The sequence below is a fragment of the Capra hircus genome, chromosome 11, assembly GCF_001704415.2.
Source record: "Capra hircus breed San Clemente chromosome 11, ASM170441v1, whole genome shotgun sequence".
In the NCBI taxonomy this organism is placed as follows: Eukaryota; Metazoa; Chordata; class Mammalia; order Artiodactyla; family Bovidae; genus Capra; species Capra hircus.
Window position 1 is genome coordinate 70,432,835 of NC_030818.1, and position 21,372 is coordinate 70,454,206.

Genomic DNA, 21,372 nt, shown 5'->3' on the forward strand with positions numbered 1-21,372 from the left:
TTCATGAAGATCAGTGTGATCGTTAAAGAGCTCCCAAGCTGGTTTAAATTAGAAACTCCTCAAAATCAGGCATCATGTCTGTTTTATTTGCTTATAGAATGCCGAGCACAGCACAAAGTGCTAAAAGACACTTAATAGTATTTGATGATGATGAATGAGACAATCAGAAGATGACAGGAAGACAGCTGGTTGGAGACAGCAGTTCATTTAGAGAGAGCCGTGCTTCGTCTAAGACGAGGGGGCTGCTTTTAAACGAATCACCTTAAAGAAGACCAAATAGATACCAAAAAAAAAGAAAGAAAGCAAAAAATGTGTGTTCTATAAACAAAGCAAGAAAAAGAAGATAAAACTTGGAGAAAGCGGCTTCACAATATAACAGAGAAGAAAGCTGTTATAGCATAAAAGACACGGAATGAAAGCTGATCAATATTTACTGTGTGTACAATATGCTGAACTATATTCCTTGGGTAGTCAAATATGAAACAGAGAAGCCCAGTCCTCATGACTAGGAGACAAATCAAACTTTTAAGAGACTGTAGCAATGTGTTAATGAAGATTAGTTCAAAGTAATATGAGAACCCAGAAGACTGACTGGTGACTCAGTATGGATTTCATTCCCAAATCAATCACTTATAAGATATAGGTCCTAAAGAAACTCATTAAGCCTCTTTTAACTATAACAGGATAATGGTTAAGAGCACAGATTCTTACACTAAACTCTCTGGGCTCAGATCTTCACTTGGGCCCTGGGCACAATTGTGCACCTCACTTAATCTCTCTGTGCCTTATTTTCCTGCTTGTGAAATAGGGATAGTTATGGTACCTGACACACAGGATCGCTACAGAAGAGTAAATAATACATATAAAGCGCTTAAAATAGTGCCAGCACATCTAAGTGCCATCAGTTACTGCCTCTTTTTCTTTATTTATAAGATAACTACCAAAAGCCCCCTTGCAAACTATCTAAAAGCAAGGGCTTAGGAAAAAGCAAAGTAACAAACCCAGTCTGAGTCCAGCTCCACCATTAACTAGTGTGGGAGATCAAAATACCTTACCCCAAACAGGCTGCTCTAGCACAAGGGATTATTTTGAGCTAAAGACATTTGAGAATAAACAGTTACAAAAAGAGGCTTTCTCTGAACTCCCATTATCTGCCTAAAACAGATCTTCCCACAGAAGAACTCCACTGTCATAAATCTCCTCCCCAGAATTTCATAAAGCATGGAAGATTGACCTGCATCACAGGAGAGGAGATGAGGAGTTAACACCACACCCAGACAGACACTGTCACAGATGACCACATCCCCATCCACTTTCCTAAAGGCCCACTGATCTTCCCTAACATCATCTGCTCTCCCATAAGCGGCCGTTCTCCCCTTTTCCCTTCCCCCACTAAGATGGTCTATAAATTCTCCAATGCCACCATTCCTTTGGGCATTCCACACTTTCTGTGATGCCCCCATGCATGTAAAATTAACATTTAATAAATGCTATGCCTTTTCTTCTGTTTATCTGTTGTCAGCTTAATCCACAGACTCCGTTGCCTCCAGTTAGTGAATGTAAGATGGTATGGGACAAGTTTTTCGTCCCCTACACCAGCTACATGACTTTAGCAGTTACTGTATCTGGTGAAACTTTTCTTTACCTGTAAAATAGGGATAATCGTAATACCTTATATCTCATAGGTCTGGGGGAAATTGATGAAGTACATGGTACAGAGCCCACCACTCATTAAATACTCAGTAAATATTTGTAGAGATCCTCCTCAACTTACAATAGGGTTATGTCCCGACGAACCCATCTTGAGTTGAAAATGCAACTGATACACCTAACCGGCTGGACATCATCGCCTAGCCTTGTCAACCTTAAACATGCTCAGAACACTGTCATGAGTCTACAGCTTGGCAAAACCATCTAACACCAAGCCTACTTTACAATCAAGCGTTGAATGTCTCATTTAAGTTATTGAATACTGTATTTAAAGTGAGAAACAGAACGGTTGTGTGGGTACAGAAGGGTCGGAGGTGCCTGGGTTGTTCACCCTCATGATCACGGGGCTGACTGGGAGCTGCAGCTGCTGCCCTGCCCAGCCTCATGAGACTGCATCATACTGCGTACGGCTAGCCCAGGGAAAGATCAAAATTCAAAACCTGAAGTACAGTTCCTGCTGAATTCTTACCACTTTCACACCATCGTAAAGTCTAAAAATCGTAAGCTGAACCACTGTAAGTCAGGGACCATCGGCAGTTATTCTTTTCTACTTTACCTAACTAAATACTTATTAGAATCAAACAAAACATTTAATTGAAGGTACTTCGTCAAGTTCTTTGCAGTTAACTTGTAACTGCAAAGCGTTACAAGTTAAATGTTATAAAATCATAAATAACAAGAAAAGGATAATATCAAGTATATCATAGAAGAAGGAAAAGAATACAAAAATTATATGTAACTATTCAATTTAAAAAAAAGGGAGAGAAAGAAAATGGATATGGAAACTGGTACATTTGCCAGGAGGCAGTCACACAGTCCAGTTGGAAGGGGATGAGACAGGACTCCCAGGTTGAGATGGCAGGTCTATTCTCATGAATGTGATGGTACCATACGTGTTACTGCCTATTTAAAGATATCAGGCCAACTGCTTTCAGCACATTAAGTCATTTCACACAGTGTACCTGGAATTTCATAAGGACTTGTTTCTGCTCAACTTATTTTTTAAAACCCAGAGTGAGCTGGAGCAAAAGTGTACTATCTTCAGAAGAAACACCGAGGAGGTATATTATATATAAATACTTGAAGCTTCACTTCCCCCCAAAGATGTACTGCCTATCTATTTTTGAAAACTAAAGAAATGAGAGGAAAAAGCCATTTTGCTTCCATTAGGTTTGTAGGAGAATGAATGGGGTGCCTGCTGGCAGGAAATTTAATGTAGTTAGGATGTGACTGAAGCAATCAGAGAGCATTTTCACTTTTGTTTGCATGACAGATTAAGCTTGCTCCTCTCACTGTTCTGAGCAGCAAACACCACTCCTAATAGCCTACACATACTCACAGGGTTTGCAAATGAGGAATAAAGGAGGTTTTTAAAATTGCAAATCCTCAGCAAAGCAAATTTAGCTTACCATGTGCCTACCCTCTGAAGAAGGTGGTTGGTTAACCCCTTGAAAGAAGACACGGTCTGTAGTTAGTGCACATCTTTCATACAGAATTAGTGACTCTAACTCACTGCGCATTACAAAAAGTTCTTGTTAATAATGTAAATTTCATTTTTTTCTCACCTTTGAACCCTGGATGGGGGAGCAAATATTCCATATCTTGGGGAGCAACTAAAATACTGCACACCTCCAACAGAACCATCATTCTTGCCATGGGGTTTCTCAAGCTCTATCCCGTACCAATATCCTAGAACAAGAATATTGGATTTTAAAAGCATCTGTACTTTATCCAGAACTGTTATGTTATTACGCAAACCCACAGTCTAAATGGTTTAACATTCTCACACATGACCAAAGTGATGGAAGATCATTGTGATCATTAAGCCTTCAAACAATAAAATTATAAAACAAATTTCAAAGTTTCAGAAATGAACCAGAAAAACATTTCACAAGCATAATTGCAGAGTTGTACATTAAGGAAGACAAAATGCACAAACACAAATTTGGCAAGGATTAGCTACTATGCAAGTAGTGTTTGACCAAAATATATCTAAAAGCTATAATAAGAAACTGCCCTTCACTTGGTAATACAGTCTGTTTGAGGTGGGAACAATGTAGCATAATACTGAGATGCATAAGTCATAAAATGAACATGCAGTCTTTTCATTTTACTCTCCCAACATGAGAATACCATAAACAGTTATTAAATAATTAAAGAGGGACAAAAATAATACGGAAAATGGCTAGACTTCATGGTGACTCTTCTTTTTCTTTCATTTTTTCCCTGCCCAAGATGAAAAAAAAAATCATTTTTAACCTAAAAGATTTAGGTTAGCTAATAGGAAGAATTTTCTAAAAGGCTTTCAAGTATTTAAAAGGGCACTCTGAGGAGAGTAATGGGATTTCCTTTTCCAGAGAGCGTAAAATTAAAACAGTGAGGTTGCTTTTAGTGTGGCAAATATTAAATAAATGGACACAGACTCCTAGAGTAATGGCTCTGGATGAAGGTACCTCCAGATTAGTTAAACACACCCGACAGTCCATTCATTTCTTATTTAAAAGGAGAATACAATAGTGATTGTATTTGGTCTCTCAGAATCAGTATCAAATAAAGATACGGATATTGAGAAATTTGCTACAAGTGACAAAATACGGAATATTGTTTCCTTCAGATTAATAATGCAGAGAGTCAATTATATAACCTCTAAAATGACAATCCAGAAGTTTTTAACTTTTTTTTCCTCTTATATTCAAAATGATGACACTTGAGTTGATTCCCGATATTGGAGTTTGAGTTGGAAAGACTAGTATAAAGCATGTGATAGTCTTTTATACCGAAACAGCCTACTCTGCACAGGTACAGAGAGATATATACAGACCTACTGCTTGGCCATACTAATGCCGGGCATTGCGTTTCTGAATGTCATTAAACCAGGTTATTCTGGTTGCCATTGTTATTTCTGAGTGCCACAGTTACAATTTTCCAAGTTTTATATCCTTCTGCCTTTGATGCTTTCCTAAATAATTTGTACATTTTCCCATTTTAATACACCATATCACTGCTACATACCTCTTGAAAATATATAGCACACAGCAGGGAGGTATTACAGCAAGTGTTAACTAGAGTGACTTACACACTGTCTGGCAGTGGTGAGGGATGGACATCGCCCCATGTAACCAGCACCTTTCTTTCAAAGACAGAAAGTTCTATAGACCACAAGAAATATATCCTACTACTTTTTGACAGGGCAGAAGGACTTTAACAAAAAATCTCCAATTTTTATACTGTTTCTTTGTTGGACAGTCGCTAAGTCATGTCCAGTTCTTTGCCACCTCATGGACTGCAGCACACCAGGCTTCTCTGTCCTCCAGTATCTCCCGGAGTTTGCTCACACTCATGTCCAACATCTGATTATTACTTTTCAAATTTCTAAGTGTTCTGTGTGTGCTCACTCAGTCATGTCCACCTTTTTGCAACCCCATGGAAAACTGTAGCCCGCCGGCTCCACACATGGAATTTTCCAGGCCAGAATAATGGAGTGGGTTACCATTTCCTACTCCAGGGCATCTTCCTGACCCAGGGATCTAACGCCTGTCTTTTGCATCTCCTGCATTGGCAGATAGATTATTTACCATTACACCACCTGGGAAGCCCTAAATGCTCTTTACTAGGAGTTCAAAACTTAAAAGTCAATCTAAAAACAATTGTATCCATATGAATCAAACCATTTAAGCCTTGTTTAATAAAACCAGAGAAAGGAAACTGGGAAGACATGGTGACTGTGGAAAAATAAACTACCTTTGTGATTCCTAAGTTTTTATCTAAGAACCATATTAAGAACATTCTAACTAATCTCAGTTACTACCTCAGTTACTACCTCAGTTACTACTACTATTTCGAGGGACATGAATTATAAAACATACAGCCCATCCCCAGTCAATTAGTAACTGGTCTGCAATTATAAATTGTACTAATGAAACGAGAATGTGCTAGGAGACCATTCTCTGTCCATGTCTTATGGAGAGAGGTGCTGACCATGTGTCCACAGATGTTTCTAGAGAAGACAGCCTTGGGAGATGGAGACAGCCTCCCCTGGCAAGAGGACAGGTATACTTACTGCCTCTATAAAGGTTCAGACTGCTTAAGCTTGGGGCTCCTCTCCTGTAGCACAAACTCCTGGGTGTACAGGGGTCGCCTGGCCCTCTTCCCTGTCTTACTCTCTGGGAACTGGGGCCCAGGAAACCAAGAGAAGAGAATGTTGCCACTCTAGCCACCACTACTGATGAGAGCACTGAGGTTCTCTGTCTCTGACCTTCTGCTGCCATCGATGGAACCGTGGTCATCTATCTTGCAAATAGGGTAAAATCTCAGATTTTTCAGAGTTCCTGACAGAAGGCTACAAACTTTTTTTTTAAAAAATCAATGTTCTCAGTAACCTTTTCCTAAAATATCCTGCAATGCCACCATGTGTCAACACAGCATACTGCTATTTAAAAATACAAATGTTTTATTCAACTGGCTTCTATTTGAAATTACAATCACCAAAAATGCAAAAGAAAGATTATCTTCACTTTTGGAAATGCAGTATTAAGTTTAGATTGGAATGAATATATAAATACACAAACATGCATCTTTAAGGTCCCAGGGTGTGCAAAACCTTTTTCATCTCCCTTTGAATCTCTTTGTTTGCTTTTCTCTCTAAGCCATTCTGTTAAAAGCTATATGCAATGAACTCATTATCCACTCATTTCAAAGATTGTGCTTAGCACAAATCTAATCCTAAAATGTTTTCTCTGTTATTTAGCACACTTGGCAATCAGGGAGAGTGAAACTGGAGAGTAACAACTGATTTTAACTTTAGACAATTTAAAACACAATTGGCAAGAAAAATTCGTAAGAAATAATCAACCTTAGTGAAAACAGTCTGCATCTGAATCAACATTTTGTATTTTCTGTGCCAGAGCAACCATCCATAAGAACTATTAATCAAGAATTCTACGTTTTATTTACATGTAAATTCATAAATCTTTTGTGTTCTAAAGAATTCAAGTTGAGCAAAGACTATACAGGTGAGTTACCTGGAGCAAAGCTTGTTGTCCCAAAGAACTTAATGGCACCAATTCTCTGGCCTGCCACCAACACCCTGTCTCCAATTCGGAGGTCTCCTTCGCAGCGCCCACTATTTGCTACAGATGCTGCTGAGGAATTCAAACCTGCGTGGGGATTGGTTGGGGAAAGGAGTGGGACAGGAAGAGAGAGAAAAAACAAAGGGAAACTCAAAAACCACATTAGGCAAAAGATTACCATGTATTCTAACCAGTCTAGTTAGTTGGAGGTTTCAATATATGCTGCTTTCTTCCTTACACACAGTATCTACAGTTGTGTTTCTCACAGGTGAAGGAAAGCTACTCAAATGAAATTTGAAGGGTTTCCTGAGACAATCATTGCTCTTGGAACTTACACATGACACCTGGTGAAGCATCAACTTCATCCTGACTTCCTGGGGGCACTCTCTACAAGAACAGAGATCAGCACACCCTTTCTGTAAAGGGCTATGTAATAAATACTTCAGGCTTTGCAAGCCATGCTACTCTGTCACAGCTGTTCAACTTTGCTGTTGTAGCTCAAAAGCTGACAGAGACAAAATGAGCACAGTGTGTTCCAGGAAAACTTTATTTACAAAAGCAGGTGGTAGGCTGGATTTGGCCCATGGGCTGCAGTCCACCAATCTCTATTCTAGGAAATAGAATAGAGAATCATAATAGTTCAGTGGGACTTGGTGTAAATGATACATACACAAACGTAATTTAAAGGTGGAACTGTTATAGGGCTCCAATTACCCCCAAACTGATTTCCTTATCAGAAACAAAAGCACACATCAACCTCCCCCTCAGACCTTGATTCAAACCTGAACCCTGAAGTGCCCACTACTGAACATCAGACATTCTAGAGCAACACTATCTAGAAAGCTGCTCAGTTATAACAGAGGACAGGTGGACGTCTGAGGCTTCTCCCATCAGTCCAAAAAATAGACTGGAATGGCTGTCATCTGAGAAGGGCTAGGGAACCCTCCATGAGGGTACTGGATACAGGGCAAGTCAGGCTGTGAACAGGGAGAAACTAAAAACATGGCAACAACTGAGGAACACAAATTCAGGGAGAAGGAAGGTCTAGATCAACTGTACACTAAAAAGTCCTAGGCTCTCAAAATATCTAACATTTCCCAAGCACTTCACAGTTTACAAAGTGCTTATCATGAGAATTATAATCACAGACAAGACACAAACTCGGGAATTAATGGAGACATGGTGTTCACAGGAGTAGGTGGCACACCTGACTTAAAACCCAGACCTGTGGCCAGAAACCCTCAGGCTTCTGTCCACAGACAATGGATCAAGACAAGGAGTTCAACGTGGGACACAGCCGGCTGAGTTCACAGACTTCCTGCCCACCCTCCCCATCCCCCAGCCCCTTCTTTCTGCTCCTCTTTCTCTTTAATATTTTTGTCCTTAACTTCTAATAATGTCCACTCTCTGCAGTCCACGCCTCCCCAAATGCAAATCACTCAATCTAGAAAAAAATTTAAGGAAATATTTTTGGGTTTGGAATATGGACTTTCTCTCACATGTGACCTATTCTCTCTCCCTCCCTTTTTAAAAGGACCTCTTTCTTACTCTAACTGATAACTCTCTTCATCTCTATTACTTAAACTTACAAACCCCTCAAATTTATAAAAAGAAAAAAATGTTAAATAAGAAGGCACACTACTACTACTTTATATAAAGGGTTAAAAAGACAATTTCATACCCATACATAAATTTTAAAATCAAGTCATTGTCAAAAGCCTAAATTCCAAATGAAGAAGGCCTTAAAATGTAGTTAAAATGAAGACAAACAGGATTGCTCCATCACTGCATTGTCTCACCTCTGTTCCTCACAGCATTAAAGAGAAACTGGTTTCAGGGGAAGGGGAATCTATTCAGAAAATAAGATATTCAAGCAAAATTTCCCGGTTTTCCACTTTTGGAGAACTTTTACATTTATTACCTCAATGTTACTATCAAGGACTTTTTTTGTTTTTTTCCCCATACAATAAAATATCTTTAAGAAAATCCTATCCTAAAGATTTTTCACGATAAAATACTGATTCAGCACAAGTATTAAAAGTATTAGAAAAAGGATCTAGTAATTACTAATTACTTACTAAATTAGACTTATTGAATGAGACTTATTAAAAACAAGTTATGTTAAAATGACCTGATTTCCTTTCTATGTAGGCATATAAAGTGAAAGAAAGTGAAAGTCACTCAGCAGTGTTCGACTCTTTGTGACCCCAATTCCATACAGTAAATGGAATTCTCCTCATCAGAATACTGGTGTGGATGGCCTTTCCCTCCTCCAGGGGATCTTCCCAACCCAGGGATCAAACCCAGGTCTCCCGCACTGCAGGCAGATTCTTTACCAGTTGAACTACCGGGAAGCCCATAGGCAAATAAGTGAACTGCAATAAATTCAGTATTCATGTGTTGATTCCAACAAGAAAAAGTGTTTTCTATATCCTTACACATAACTGAAGAAATGTGGATTGAATGGGATCATGCAGGCTTCACAGCGAGCTAAACAGGTTATCAGTGTCAACCTCTCCTACACAGTTTTAAACAGTGACTTGACTGAAAATAGAGAAAGCATGCTTTTTTAAATAAGATAACTCTAAAGTGTGTGAAAAGCTACATGCAAAATGTAAAAAACAAAACTCAGAGGGATAAAAATTCTACCATGAAATTAAATGAAAATAAATGTAAAGCCCTACGTTGAGCCATAAACTGAAGAAACTTAGCTTCCGGCTCTATTTGAGTCAATGATACAGTGTGGTCACCAAAACTGCATGAGCAGCCTCAGGCTGGACTTGTACTAAAAGGCAGAGCTTCAGCTCTCTGCCAGCTAGCCGGGAGGGTCCTAAGGACCCTATAGCACAAGGAAAAGCTGAAGGTACTTGAGACAGAGGCGGAGTTTAACAACAGCAGAGAAGCATCAGACAGACTGGTGGGTGCAGCCCAGGTGTGCACTTAGAAACTGCCCTCATGCACCAATACCTGACCTCCCTAAACCTCAGTTTCCTCATTCATAAAGTGAAGGTGGTCATGATATTTCATTCATTTTGAGAATTAAGTGAAATAAGATATGCAAAATGCCTTTAATAGATATGAAATAATAAATAATGCATATTGACCTGTTAATTATTAATATTAGGTTTAGATTATAAAAGAGATACATAAAGAAAGAGAAGAGATCATACAGTTTCCAAGTATCTGATGATCTGTCATAAAGTTCTAATAGGAACCTTACAGAGGCTGGAGTCCTTAGATACACAGGGAAGAGAAGAAATCCAGACAAGGGAAAATGGCAGGAGCGTGAGGAGAAAGGCAGAGAGATCCATAGTGTGCTGACAGAGAGGAGAGGAGTGAGGGCTGGAAGAAGGACAGGAAAGGGGCAAGTAGTTCAATCTGAGTGAAGTAAAGGGTTCCTTCTACACATTTAAAAAGAGCAAATCTACTTACAAACAAACCAAGATAAAAAACACCAAGAAAGCCTGGTTGAAAAAGCCATAGATACCAGCACTGGCTCTAGATGAGAGAGAAGGGCTTTTGCTCATTGTCTTCTTGTTATTGCCACGTGCATTCAGTTTCTTGGAGAGGCTCTGCTTGTGCTCCAGAGAAGATATAGAGGAGGAGCTGCTGATGGATCCAACCAGGGGAACTAAAACGATGGTAAAGGAAAGGAATACATCAAAGGGTGGCAAACAAGCAGTGAACCAGTTAGATGCTTTTCCAGGTAAATCCTCAGAAACTCTCCATCCAGCTTCTTCCACTGTGGATTATCTTAGTGTGGAGTCAAATGCCTGATTCCATCAAAATACACTGTAGTTCATACACACAAGATTTTAGAGCCCAAGCAATTTTAAGGACCCAAAGGATCCACACCATATAATGACAATCTTATATAGAAAAGTGTTGTCATGTAATCAATTTAGACCAATTACCTATTCTAATCACCACTGTCTCTCACCTCTCACTTGAGATGAGTTAGTAGAATCACAACTTATTTGTATAAAAAACACAACTAATCTATTTTTACGGTAACAAAAGCTTAATTTAAAATGTTCTGAGTTAACCTGAAGGCAAGCAGGAATACTTTTGAATTTTCTATTCATGCTCTATTCAGTGATTTGACAGCTAAAGACAACTTAATTTTTTATCTAGTTCAAGTTTATTGAGTAATAATTGATAAATATAATTGCATATAAAGTGTACAATATTATGATTAAAAGATACAGTGGAATGATTAACAAGATCAAGATAACACTTTCACATCCATCACCTCACATAGTTCATTTTGTGTGTGTGTGAGTGGTGACAATGCTTAACATTTACTCTCAGCAACTTTCAAGTATAAATTGTAAAGGTAACTTTAAATAATTCTATCAAGCCATCTACACTATGGAATTTCACTTTATTCTCTGCATCTAGTCCTATAATTCACTACATGTATGTAAGAATCACAACACAGGAATTTATACAAAAAATATATATGTGTATGTGTGTGCACTTTATTATGAGATGTTTAGGGGATTTTCAAGTATAAATTTTTACTATACCGAGTCTTCCCTTACAAACTTTAAAATTTAGCCTCATATAAGCTATATCACTATATTGTTTTAAAGTTCCATCAGTACACTAAATTTTAAGAACAGAAGTTATAAACTATATTACCATCTTTCTCTGCTCCAGTTTTCAACTCTTCACCAGGAGCCAATGAGAGTGTTGATTCTAAAGCACTATCTTTTTTTGATGTCATTAATCCTAGAACACAGAAACAAAACACATTCAGCAAGAAAGAATTTTAATGTTAAACATATATACGGATTCACTTTTCAAAGTACAGACAATCCTCACTGAAATCTCTACTTCTGAGAACACACTGGATAATAAATTCACAGACATCAGGGGCCAGTATTTCATTAAGGGGAAAGGAAAGAATGTATTCCTAGCCCATCTGAAAACCCCAATCAATTTCCCCAAATATCACTAAACTATCTTTTAAACTTATTTTAAAATCCACTTAGGAATTCTATATAATATAGAGCATTTAAAATACAGCTATCTAACCATCTGATACTTAGTACACGCCTTGGCGCTTGCAGGTAAAACAAACTTAACGTGCCTGTGACAGCTGCATACTTATTAACATCCGCACACAACTCATGATTTCACTGGTGTGTGCAGGCAAATTCATTGGGACAGACTGCCTATTCAGATAGTGGATTTGTGGTAAAAAAAAATTTGCAAATCATTATAGAAGCTTTTCATTTAAGTGGAAGTCAGATATCAAGAAACCCTGTACTCTCTGCCACTGGTATTTGAAAATGACTACCTCTCACTACACTCAACTCCCACCAAAAAAAAAAAATGCAGTTTAAAAAAGAACAAGCTCGTGAATAATAATCTACTTTATTAAGACTTCTCTTTTAATTCTACAGAACCAAACCATTTAAATAAGAAACCTAATGAATGACATCCAGTTTTGAATTCCATCTAGAATCCATTCCAATTCTACTTGCTCATGAAGAATTTTGGGTGGAGAACTGAGCTTGTCACTCTGAGCATCACAAACAAAGCAAGCCATAGTCTCAGTCCTAAAGAAAGACCTTTTCAATTTGGCATGGCAGAAAGACATGAATAATCAAAATACAAGGATATGTTTGATACAAGCCCTAGCATTGAGGGAGGAGACGATAATCATTGCTGTAAAGATAAATTAACACCTCATCAAGAACATCACATTCCAGTACGCGTCTTGAGAGACAGGTCGGATTTCTTGCAGAGAGTACTGGAGGTGTGGTCAGGAAGAACTAGGGTAGGCATTATGGACAGACAAAGAGAAAATAAAGAAAGACAGGGTCAGAGAAGAATAAGTGGATTTGGCTGGAATGAAGTGGACTTTGGGGGGACACAGAAGTAAACCGGATGGATGGGTCACATTATAATCTTAGAGGGTGACAGGGTTGGCGCTCTTCAGTAAGGAACAAGCCTCTGATGGGCTGTGGAAAGGAGGGCTGAAGTGACCACTCACAAGTGGATAACGTCAACTGGACAGCAAAGTCTAGGAGGAACCAAAAGGAGGAGAGACAGGAAGCAGAGGCCAGGAGTGAGGGCCAGAACTACAACCACAGACCCTGGATGGACGGGTTGGGAAGAGAGACTTTGTGAAGGCAACCCATAGAGTAAATTTCTTACTTTCAGTTATATTTGTCAGTCCTAAAATAGCCATTTGAGTCTTTCCTTTTATTTGAATTGTTAGAGATAACTGGAGATTCACATGCAGTTGTGAAAAAACAATATTGGGCAATGTCTCACACACTTTGCCCAGTTTCCCCCAAAGGTGACATTTTACAAAACTATAGCATAAAATCACAACCAGGATACTGACATTGCTACAATCCACCAAGCTCAGATTACCTCAGTGCTACTTGTGTTCCTGTGTGTGCTCGTGTGTGTGTGTGTGTGCACATGCATTATTTGGGTCTTCCTTTTATCTTCATGTCTCTGCTGAAATCTTCCATTTGTCTCAAGAGGGTTCACCCTTAATTCTCAGAGGGTTATAACATAGTCTTTGAAATAGTTACCTGATAATTGTTCTTCTCAGGGTTGGCATCTTTGATTGCCTTTTTCCTTCAGAGCTGTCGAGATTTTCCCGGTTTTTCCTATTTAGAACAACTTTTCATTGTATCCTGTATATTATAAACATTATTTTATAGGACTCTGGGTCTTGTTTAAAATTCTATGGAGAATGTGGATTGTTTTGTTCTGCTCTGTTTTCGCAGGCACCGGACAGTCAGCAGGCAGGTAGGTTCAGGCTGGCATTTCCTACCCACCCTCTGTGACTGTGGTTCCAATGTCAGTTTGGTTCCCAAAGCCTCTTTGATCTGGCTTGTGTGTTGTGCCACCCAGTAGGCAGCCTGAGATCCGAGTGGAGGTCTGTGCAGACCAAAGCCGGTGGTCAGATGCATGTACACACAGCTTGGCAGTAAGCCCCCCCCATTCTGAAAACACTTTCTTGAGCTCCCTCCTCACATGGTCTCCAGAAGACCCTCCTCCTGATATTCTGGATAGAATGCCTAGGCTTTCATTGCTCTGCTCTGTCATACAATCTCTTGAGAGCCAAGCAGCGAGAAAACAAGAAAAAAAAAACTAATGGGGACTCCATCCACGTTCTCAGGACCACAGTGTCTCTGGCCAAAAGCAAGGGTTCCCTCCCTTGGGGGTTTAGGTGCCTGGCCATCCTGTGCTGCTATTACAATATGCAGGATTGCTTAGGGACTACCCTGTGAAAGAACCAAAGAGATTTTTTAAAAAGCAATTGAAGAGGAAAACAGGGATTTCCTCCACTTTGTCTAGTAGGAGATTCCTTTTCCTGCTCCTCAGACCAGAAATAGAGGGCTCCTCTTTGAGGTTTTCTTCCATACCTGCTGTGTACTGGGCTTCACGTTAAAAGGATACCATTTACAGAGCATCAAAAAGTACAAAGTACCTAAGAATAGACCTAACAAAACAAGTGCAAAATATACAGAAAATCATAAAATTTTACTGAGATATTCTTTAAGGATCCAATTAAATGAAGTGATATCCCAAGCTTATAATTAAAAGACTGACTATCATAAATGTAATTTCTCAAATTGATTTTAGGCTTAAATGCAATACCAATTAAAATTTCAATATATAATTTTTTATTTTTTGACACTAAAAATAGCATTAACATAATTTAATTCATTTGCCTAGGAAATAATTTTCTGTTGAGGGGCAAAATAACTCTTGATTTTTGGACAAGCACTTTTTAGAGATATAATTCCAGTTTGTTGTTGCAAACTAATATTCTCTCACCCTGGGGATACATTTATCATCTTATTTACTTATTTTTCCTTTTTATTTTTTTAACTGAAATATAGCTATATAAATAATATATTATCTTCAGGTGTACAACACTTCTATATATGACATTATGAATCAGTTGCCACAAGAAGTCTAGTTACCATCTGTCACCACAGAGTTGTAACAGCATCATTGTCCTTATGCTATGCACTACATCCCCGTGACTTATTTTTTAACTACAACTTTGTGCCTCTTAACTCCCTTTTTCCCAGTGCCCTACCCCTCTCCCAACAGATTTTTCTTTAAAGAAACTTAACAGCTTATTCTATTAAGCAAGAGAGTTCCAGAAAAACATCTATTTCTGCTTTATTGACTATGCCAAGGTCTTTGACTGTGTGGATCACAACAAACTGTGAAAAATTCCGAAAGAGATGGGAATACCAGACCACCTGACCTGCCTCTTGAGAAATCTGTATGCAGGTCAGGAAGCAACATTTAGAGCTGGACATGGAACAACAGACTGGTTCCAAATAGGAAAAGGAGTATGTCAAGGCTGTATATTGTCACCCTGCTTATTTAACTTATATGCAGAGTACATCATGAGAAACGCTGGGCTGGATGAAGCACAAGCTGGAATTAAAATTGCCTGGAGAAATATCAGTAACCTCAGATATGCAGATGACACCACCCTTATGGCAGGAAGTGAAGAACTAAAGAGGCTCTTGATGAAAGTGAAAGAGGAGAGTGAAAAAGTTGGCTAAAAGCTCAACATTCAGAAAACTAAGATCATGGCATCTGGTCCCATCACTTCATGGCAAATAGATGGATAAACAGTGGAAACAGTGGCTGACTTTATTTTGGGGGCTCTAAAATCACTGCAGATGGTGACTACAGCCATGAAATGAAAAGAAGCTTACTTCCTGGAAGGAAAGTTGTGATTAACCTAGACAGCATATTAAAAAATAGAGACATTACTTTGCCAACAAAGGTCCATCTAGTCAAGGCTATGATTTTTTCAGTAGTCCTATATGGATGTGAGAGTTGGACTATAAAGAAAGCTGAGAGCTGAAGAATCGATGCTTTTGAACTGTGGTGTCAGAGAAGACTTTTGAGAGTCCCTTGGACAGCAAGGAGATCCAACCAGTCCATCCTAAAGGAGATCAGTCCTGGGTGTTCATTGGAAGGACTGATGTTTAAGCTGAAACTCCAATACTTTCACCACCTGATGCAAAGAACTGACTCATCTGAAAAGATCCTGTTGCCAGGAAAGATTGAAGGTGGGAGGAGGAGGGGACAACAGAGGATGAGATGGTTGGATGGCATCACCGACTCAATGGACATGAGTTTGAGTAAACTCCGGGAGTTGGTGATAGACAGGGAGGCCTGGTATGCTGCAATCCATGGGGTCACAAAGAGTCGGACATGACTGAGTGACTGAACTGACCTGAACAGCTTATTCTAACGTTTATATGGAAGTTTGATTTATAAAAAAGGCCAGTAATCAGAAATCTTTCAACAAGCAAAAGCCCAGGACCAGATGGCTTCACAGCTGAATTCTACCAAAAATTTAGAGAGGAGCTAACACCTATCCTACTCAAACTCTTGCAGAAAATTTCAGAAGAAGGTAAACTTCCAAAGTCATTCTATGAGGCCACCATCACCCTAAGACCAAAACCTGACAAAGATGCCACAAAAAAAAAACAAACACAAAACTACAGGCCAATATCACTGATGAATATAGATGCAAAAATCCTTAACAAAATTATAGCAAACAGAATCGAACAACATATTAAAAAGCTCATACATCATGATCAAGAGGGCTTTATCCCAGGGATGCAAGGATTCTTCAATATCTGCAAAATCAATCAGTGTAATACACATTAACAAACTGAAAAATAAAAACCATATGATTATCTCAATAGATGCAGAGAAAGCCTTTGACAAAATCCAACATCTATTTATGATAAAAAAAAAACCCTCCAGAAAGCAGGAATAGAAGGAACATACCTCAACATAATAAAAGCTACATATGACAAACCCACAGCAAACACTATCCTCAATGGTGAAACACTGAAAGCATTTCCCCTAAAGTCAGAAACAAGACAAGAATGCCCACTCTCACCACTACTATTCAACATAGTTTTGGAAGTCTGGCCACAGCAATCAGAGCAGAAAAATAAATAAAAGGAATCCAGATTGGAAAAGAAGTAAAACTCACTGTTTGCAGATGACATGATCCTCTACATAGAAAACCCTAAAGACTCCACCAGAAAATTACTAGAGCTAATCAATGAATATAGTAAAGTTGCAGGATATAAAATCAACACACAGAAATCCCTTGCATTCCTATACACTAACAATGAGAAAACAGAAAGAGAAATTAAGGAAACAATTCCATTCACCATTGCAATGAAAAGAATAAAATACTTAGGAATATATCTACCTAAAGAAACTAAAGACCTATATATAGAAAACCATAAGACACTGGTGAAAGAAATCAAAGAGGACACAAATAGATGGAGAAATATACCGTTTTCATGGATCAGAAGAATCAATATAGTGAAAATGAGTATACTAGCCAAAGCAATCTATAGATTCAATGCAATCCCTATCAAGCTACCAACGGTATTTTTCAGAGAACTAGAACAAATAATTTCACAATTTGTATAGAAATACAAAAAACCTCGAATAGCCAAAGCAATCTTGAGAAAAAAGAATGGAACTGGAGGAATCAACCTGCCTGACTTCAGGCTCTACTACAAAGCCACAGTCATCAAGACAGTATGGTACTGGCACAAAGACAGAAATATAGATCAATGGAACAAAATAGAAAGCCCAGAGATAAACCCATGGACCTTATCTTTGACAAAGGAGGCAAGAATATACAATGGAGAAAAGACAATCTCTTTAACAAGTGGTGCTGGGAAAACTGGTCAACCACTTGTAAAAGAATGAAACTAGATTACTTTCTAACATCATACACAAAAACAAACTCAAAATGGATTAAAGATCTAAATGTAAGACCAGAAACTATAAAACTCCTAGACGAAAACATAGGCAAAACACTCTCCAACATAAATCACAGCAGGATCCTCTATGACCCACCTCCCAGAATATTAGAAATAAAAGCAAAAATAAACAAATGGGACCTAATTAAATTTAAAAGCTTCTGCACAACAAAGGAAACTATAAGCAAGGTGAAAAGACAGCCTTCAGAATGGGAGAAAATAATAGCAAACGAAGCAATGGACAAAGAATTGATCTCAAAAATATACAAGCAACTTATGCAGCTCAATTCCAGAAAAATAAATGACCCAATCAAAAAGTGGGCCAAAGAACTAAACAGACATTTCTCCAAAGAAGACATACAGATGGCTAACAAACACATGAAAAGATGCTCAACATCACTCATTATCAGAGAAATGCAAATCAAAACCACAACAAGGTACCATTTCACGCCAGTCAGAATGGCTGCAATCCAAAAGTCTACAAGCAATAAATGCTGGAGAGGGTGTAGAGAAAAGGGAACCTTCTTACACTGTTGGTGGGAATGCAAACTAGTACAGCCACTATGGAGAACAGTGTGGCGATTCCTTAAAAATCTGGAAATAGAACCACCATATGACCCAGCAATCCCACTGCTGGGCATACACACGGAGGAAACCAGAATTGAAAGAGACACGTGTACCCTAATGTTCATTACAGCACTGTTTATAATAGCCAGGACATGGAAGCAACCTAGATATCCATCAGCAGACGAATGGATAAGAAAGCTGTGGTACATATACACAATGGAGTATTACTCAGCCATTAAAAAGAATACATTTGAATCAGTTCTAATGAGGTGGATGAAACTGGAGCTGATTATACAGAGTGAAGTAAGCCAGAAAGAAAAACACCAATACAATATACTAACACATATATATGGAATTTAGAAAGATGGTAACGATAACCCTGTATGCGAGACAGCAAAAGAGACACAGATGTATAGAACAGTCTTTTGGACTCTGTGGGAGACAGAGAGGGCAGGATGATATGGGAGAATGTCACTGAAACATGTAAATTATCACATGTGAAACGAATCTCCAGTCCAGGTTCAATGCATGATACAGGGTGCTCGGGGCTGGTGTACTTGGATGACCCAGAGGGATAGGATGGGGAGGGAGATGGGAGGGGGGTTCAGGATGGGGAACACATGTACAACCATGGCAGATTCATGTCAATGTATGGCAAAACCAATACAATATTGTAAAGTTAAAAAATAAATTAATTTTAAAAAATAATAAAAAAATTAAAAAGGCCAAACAGGTAGGACACTGTTCAAGAAAAAAGAAGAGGCTTTCCTCTAATGGAGATCAAGAGTTTTTAAAAAGAACCTATAGTAATCATGAAGTGCAGTACTGACACAGGGATATTCAAATAAGTCAATGGAACAGAGTAGAAAGGGCAACCCAATTCCTGGACACACTCCTTTACTCATGGTAGAGAGCCCTCCTGCTTCAGCTATTGATGGGTTCAGTTCAGTTCAGTTCAGCCGCTCAGTCGTGTCCAACTCTTTGCAACCCCATGAATCACAGCACGCCAGGCCTCCCTGTCCATCACCAACTCCGGGAGTTCACTCAAACTTATGTCCATCGAGTCAGTGATGCCATCCAGCCATCTCATCTATCACCAGTCACATCCACAACTGGGTATTGTTTTTGCTTTGGCTCCATCCCTTCATTCTTTCTGGAGTTATTTCTCCACTGATCTCCAGTAGCATATTGGGCACCTACCGACCCAGGGAGTTCCCCTTTCAGTATCCTACCATTTTGCCTTTTCATACTGTTCATGGGGTTCTCAAGGCAAGAATACTGAAGTGGTTTGCCATTCCCTTCTCCAGTGGACCACATTCTGTCAGACCTCTCCACCATGACCCTCCCGTCTTGGGTGGCCCCACACGGCATGGCTTAGTTTCATTGTATTAAGCGCCTATTTTGTGCTATGTGCCACAGTGAATGAAAAGTGAAAGTGAAGTCGCTCAGTCGTGTCTGACTCTTTGCTAACCCATGGACTGCAGACTGCCAGGTTCCTCTGTCCATGGGGTTTTCCAGGCAAGAGTACTAGAGTGGGGTGCCATTTCTTTCTCCAGGGGATCTTCCCAACCCAGGGATTGAATCTGGGTCTCCCACATTGCAGGCAGACACTATACCATCTGAGCCACCAGGGAAGCCACAGTGAATACGAAAGTACAAAGTACTCTCACAGTCCATTTAAAGTTTAAGATTTTGCCAACAGAATAAAAGATCTGCATGGATAAGGCAATCAGAGGACAAAACCCAAGGTAAAAAATAGCAACTAGGTAGTGTGGATAAGAATGAAGAGATCAAAGAGACCTGGGTCATCAGGGGGTCCTCATGGAGAAACAGGATGTGAATAAGGAGGTACACAAAGACACGGACCTCCAGGAGAGGTCAAACATTGCAGAGTAACAGCTTGGGACAAGCATGAAGGGAAGAGTCAGAACAATATATACAAAAGACAGTGAGACATGATCAACCACAGCTCAAATGCAAAACAGTAAGACCCTCCATCAGCAAAAGGTCTCTGACAGCCAGTTTCAAGAGTCATGACTTTCTCTGATTTAAAAAAAAAAAAAAAACACACAACTCAGTAGGGACTTCCTGGTGGTCCAATGGTTAGGACTTTGCCTTCCCTGGTCGAGGAGCTAAGATCACTCCTCATACCTCTTAGCCAAGAAAAACAAAACATAACAACAGTAGCAATACTGTAACAAATTCAATAAAGACTTTTTTTTAATGGTCCATATCAAAAAAAAAATCTTAAAAAAGTCACTAAAATTCTTGAATAGGTGAGAAACATAAAGCTAGTTGTACTGCATAAATATTTATCAGAGGTGTAAAGTCTAGCTTTGAGGTTAGATAAAAGTACGGAGATAGATGGGGGGAAAGGGAAGGAACATATCTGAAATACTCTTAGGAATTAAAATCATAAACCAAGTACTTTGCAGGCAATAAATTCAGGTTTCACAGGTAGCTAAACAAAAAGTCTGAAGCAATATAAGGTATTCCATGGATTAAAATTAAAACAAGATATCTAACATTCTGGTTTGACCTACCAGTATTTACTTTTGATGTTACGTGAGCTACATCAATTTTCTGGGACCTGATGAGAGGTCCAGCTTTTGTAGAAGTGTGTGCTATATTCTTCCTTCGATCTTTTGCTTTACTTATCTTTGAAAGAGGTGCAAAAATACCTAAGAGAAAAGGCAGAATTTTAATATTAAACAATTGAAAGCATTTCAAATAAAGGGACAAGTACAACCATTCAGTAGCAAAACATCTTTAAGTTCTTTTTGAGTGTCTACTAGGTGTCCTTGTAGTGAGAGAGAGGAAAAAAAGAGTAAGAATCAGTACTTGCCCTCAGAGAGGTTACAATCTAGTTGTCAAGACTAACAACATACACAGTAATTCAAGAAGCACACAACATAATTAGGCACTATGTGAAACTAAGGAAAAAGAGGAATGAGTAGAAGTAATAATTATACTTTTATATATAATTACTTCTAAGTACCAGCAAATAATAATGTACTATATCAGCAGTGGTCCCCAACCTCTTTGGCACTAGGGATCAGTGTTGTGGAAGACAATTTTCCCATGGACTGGGGTAGGAGGGGTGGTTTCAGGATGATTCAAGTGCATTACATTTACTGCGCATTTTATTTTTACTTTTATTACATCAGCTCCACCTCACATCAGCAGGCATTAGATCCTGGAGGTTGGGGACCCCTGCT

General features: G+C 38.9%; 1 protein-coding gene across 3 annotated transcripts in view; it reads right to left on the bottom strand.

Moving 5' to 3' along the window:
- CLIP4 (CAP-Gly domain containing linker protein family member 4) overlaps nt 1-21,372 on the bottom strand; it is a 65,683-nt gene that overhangs the window by 16,051 nt on the left and 28,260 nt on the right. For all 3 annotated transcript variants that reach the window (XM_018055483.1, XM_005686853.3, XM_018055484.1), the window contains exons 9-13: nt 20,698-20,835; nt 11,424-11,513; nt 10,267-10,410; nt 6,732-6,866; nt 3,276-3,399 (exon numbers count right to left, since the gene is read on the bottom strand). In XM_018055483.1, the coding sequence (XP_017910972.1) occupies nt 3,276-3,399; nt 6,732-6,866; nt 10,267-10,410; nt 11,424-11,513; nt 20,698-20,835 (631 nt within the window). The remainder of the gene's footprint in view (nt 1-3,275; nt 3,400-6,731; nt 6,867-10,266; nt 10,411-11,423; nt 11,514-20,697; nt 20,836-21,372) is intronic.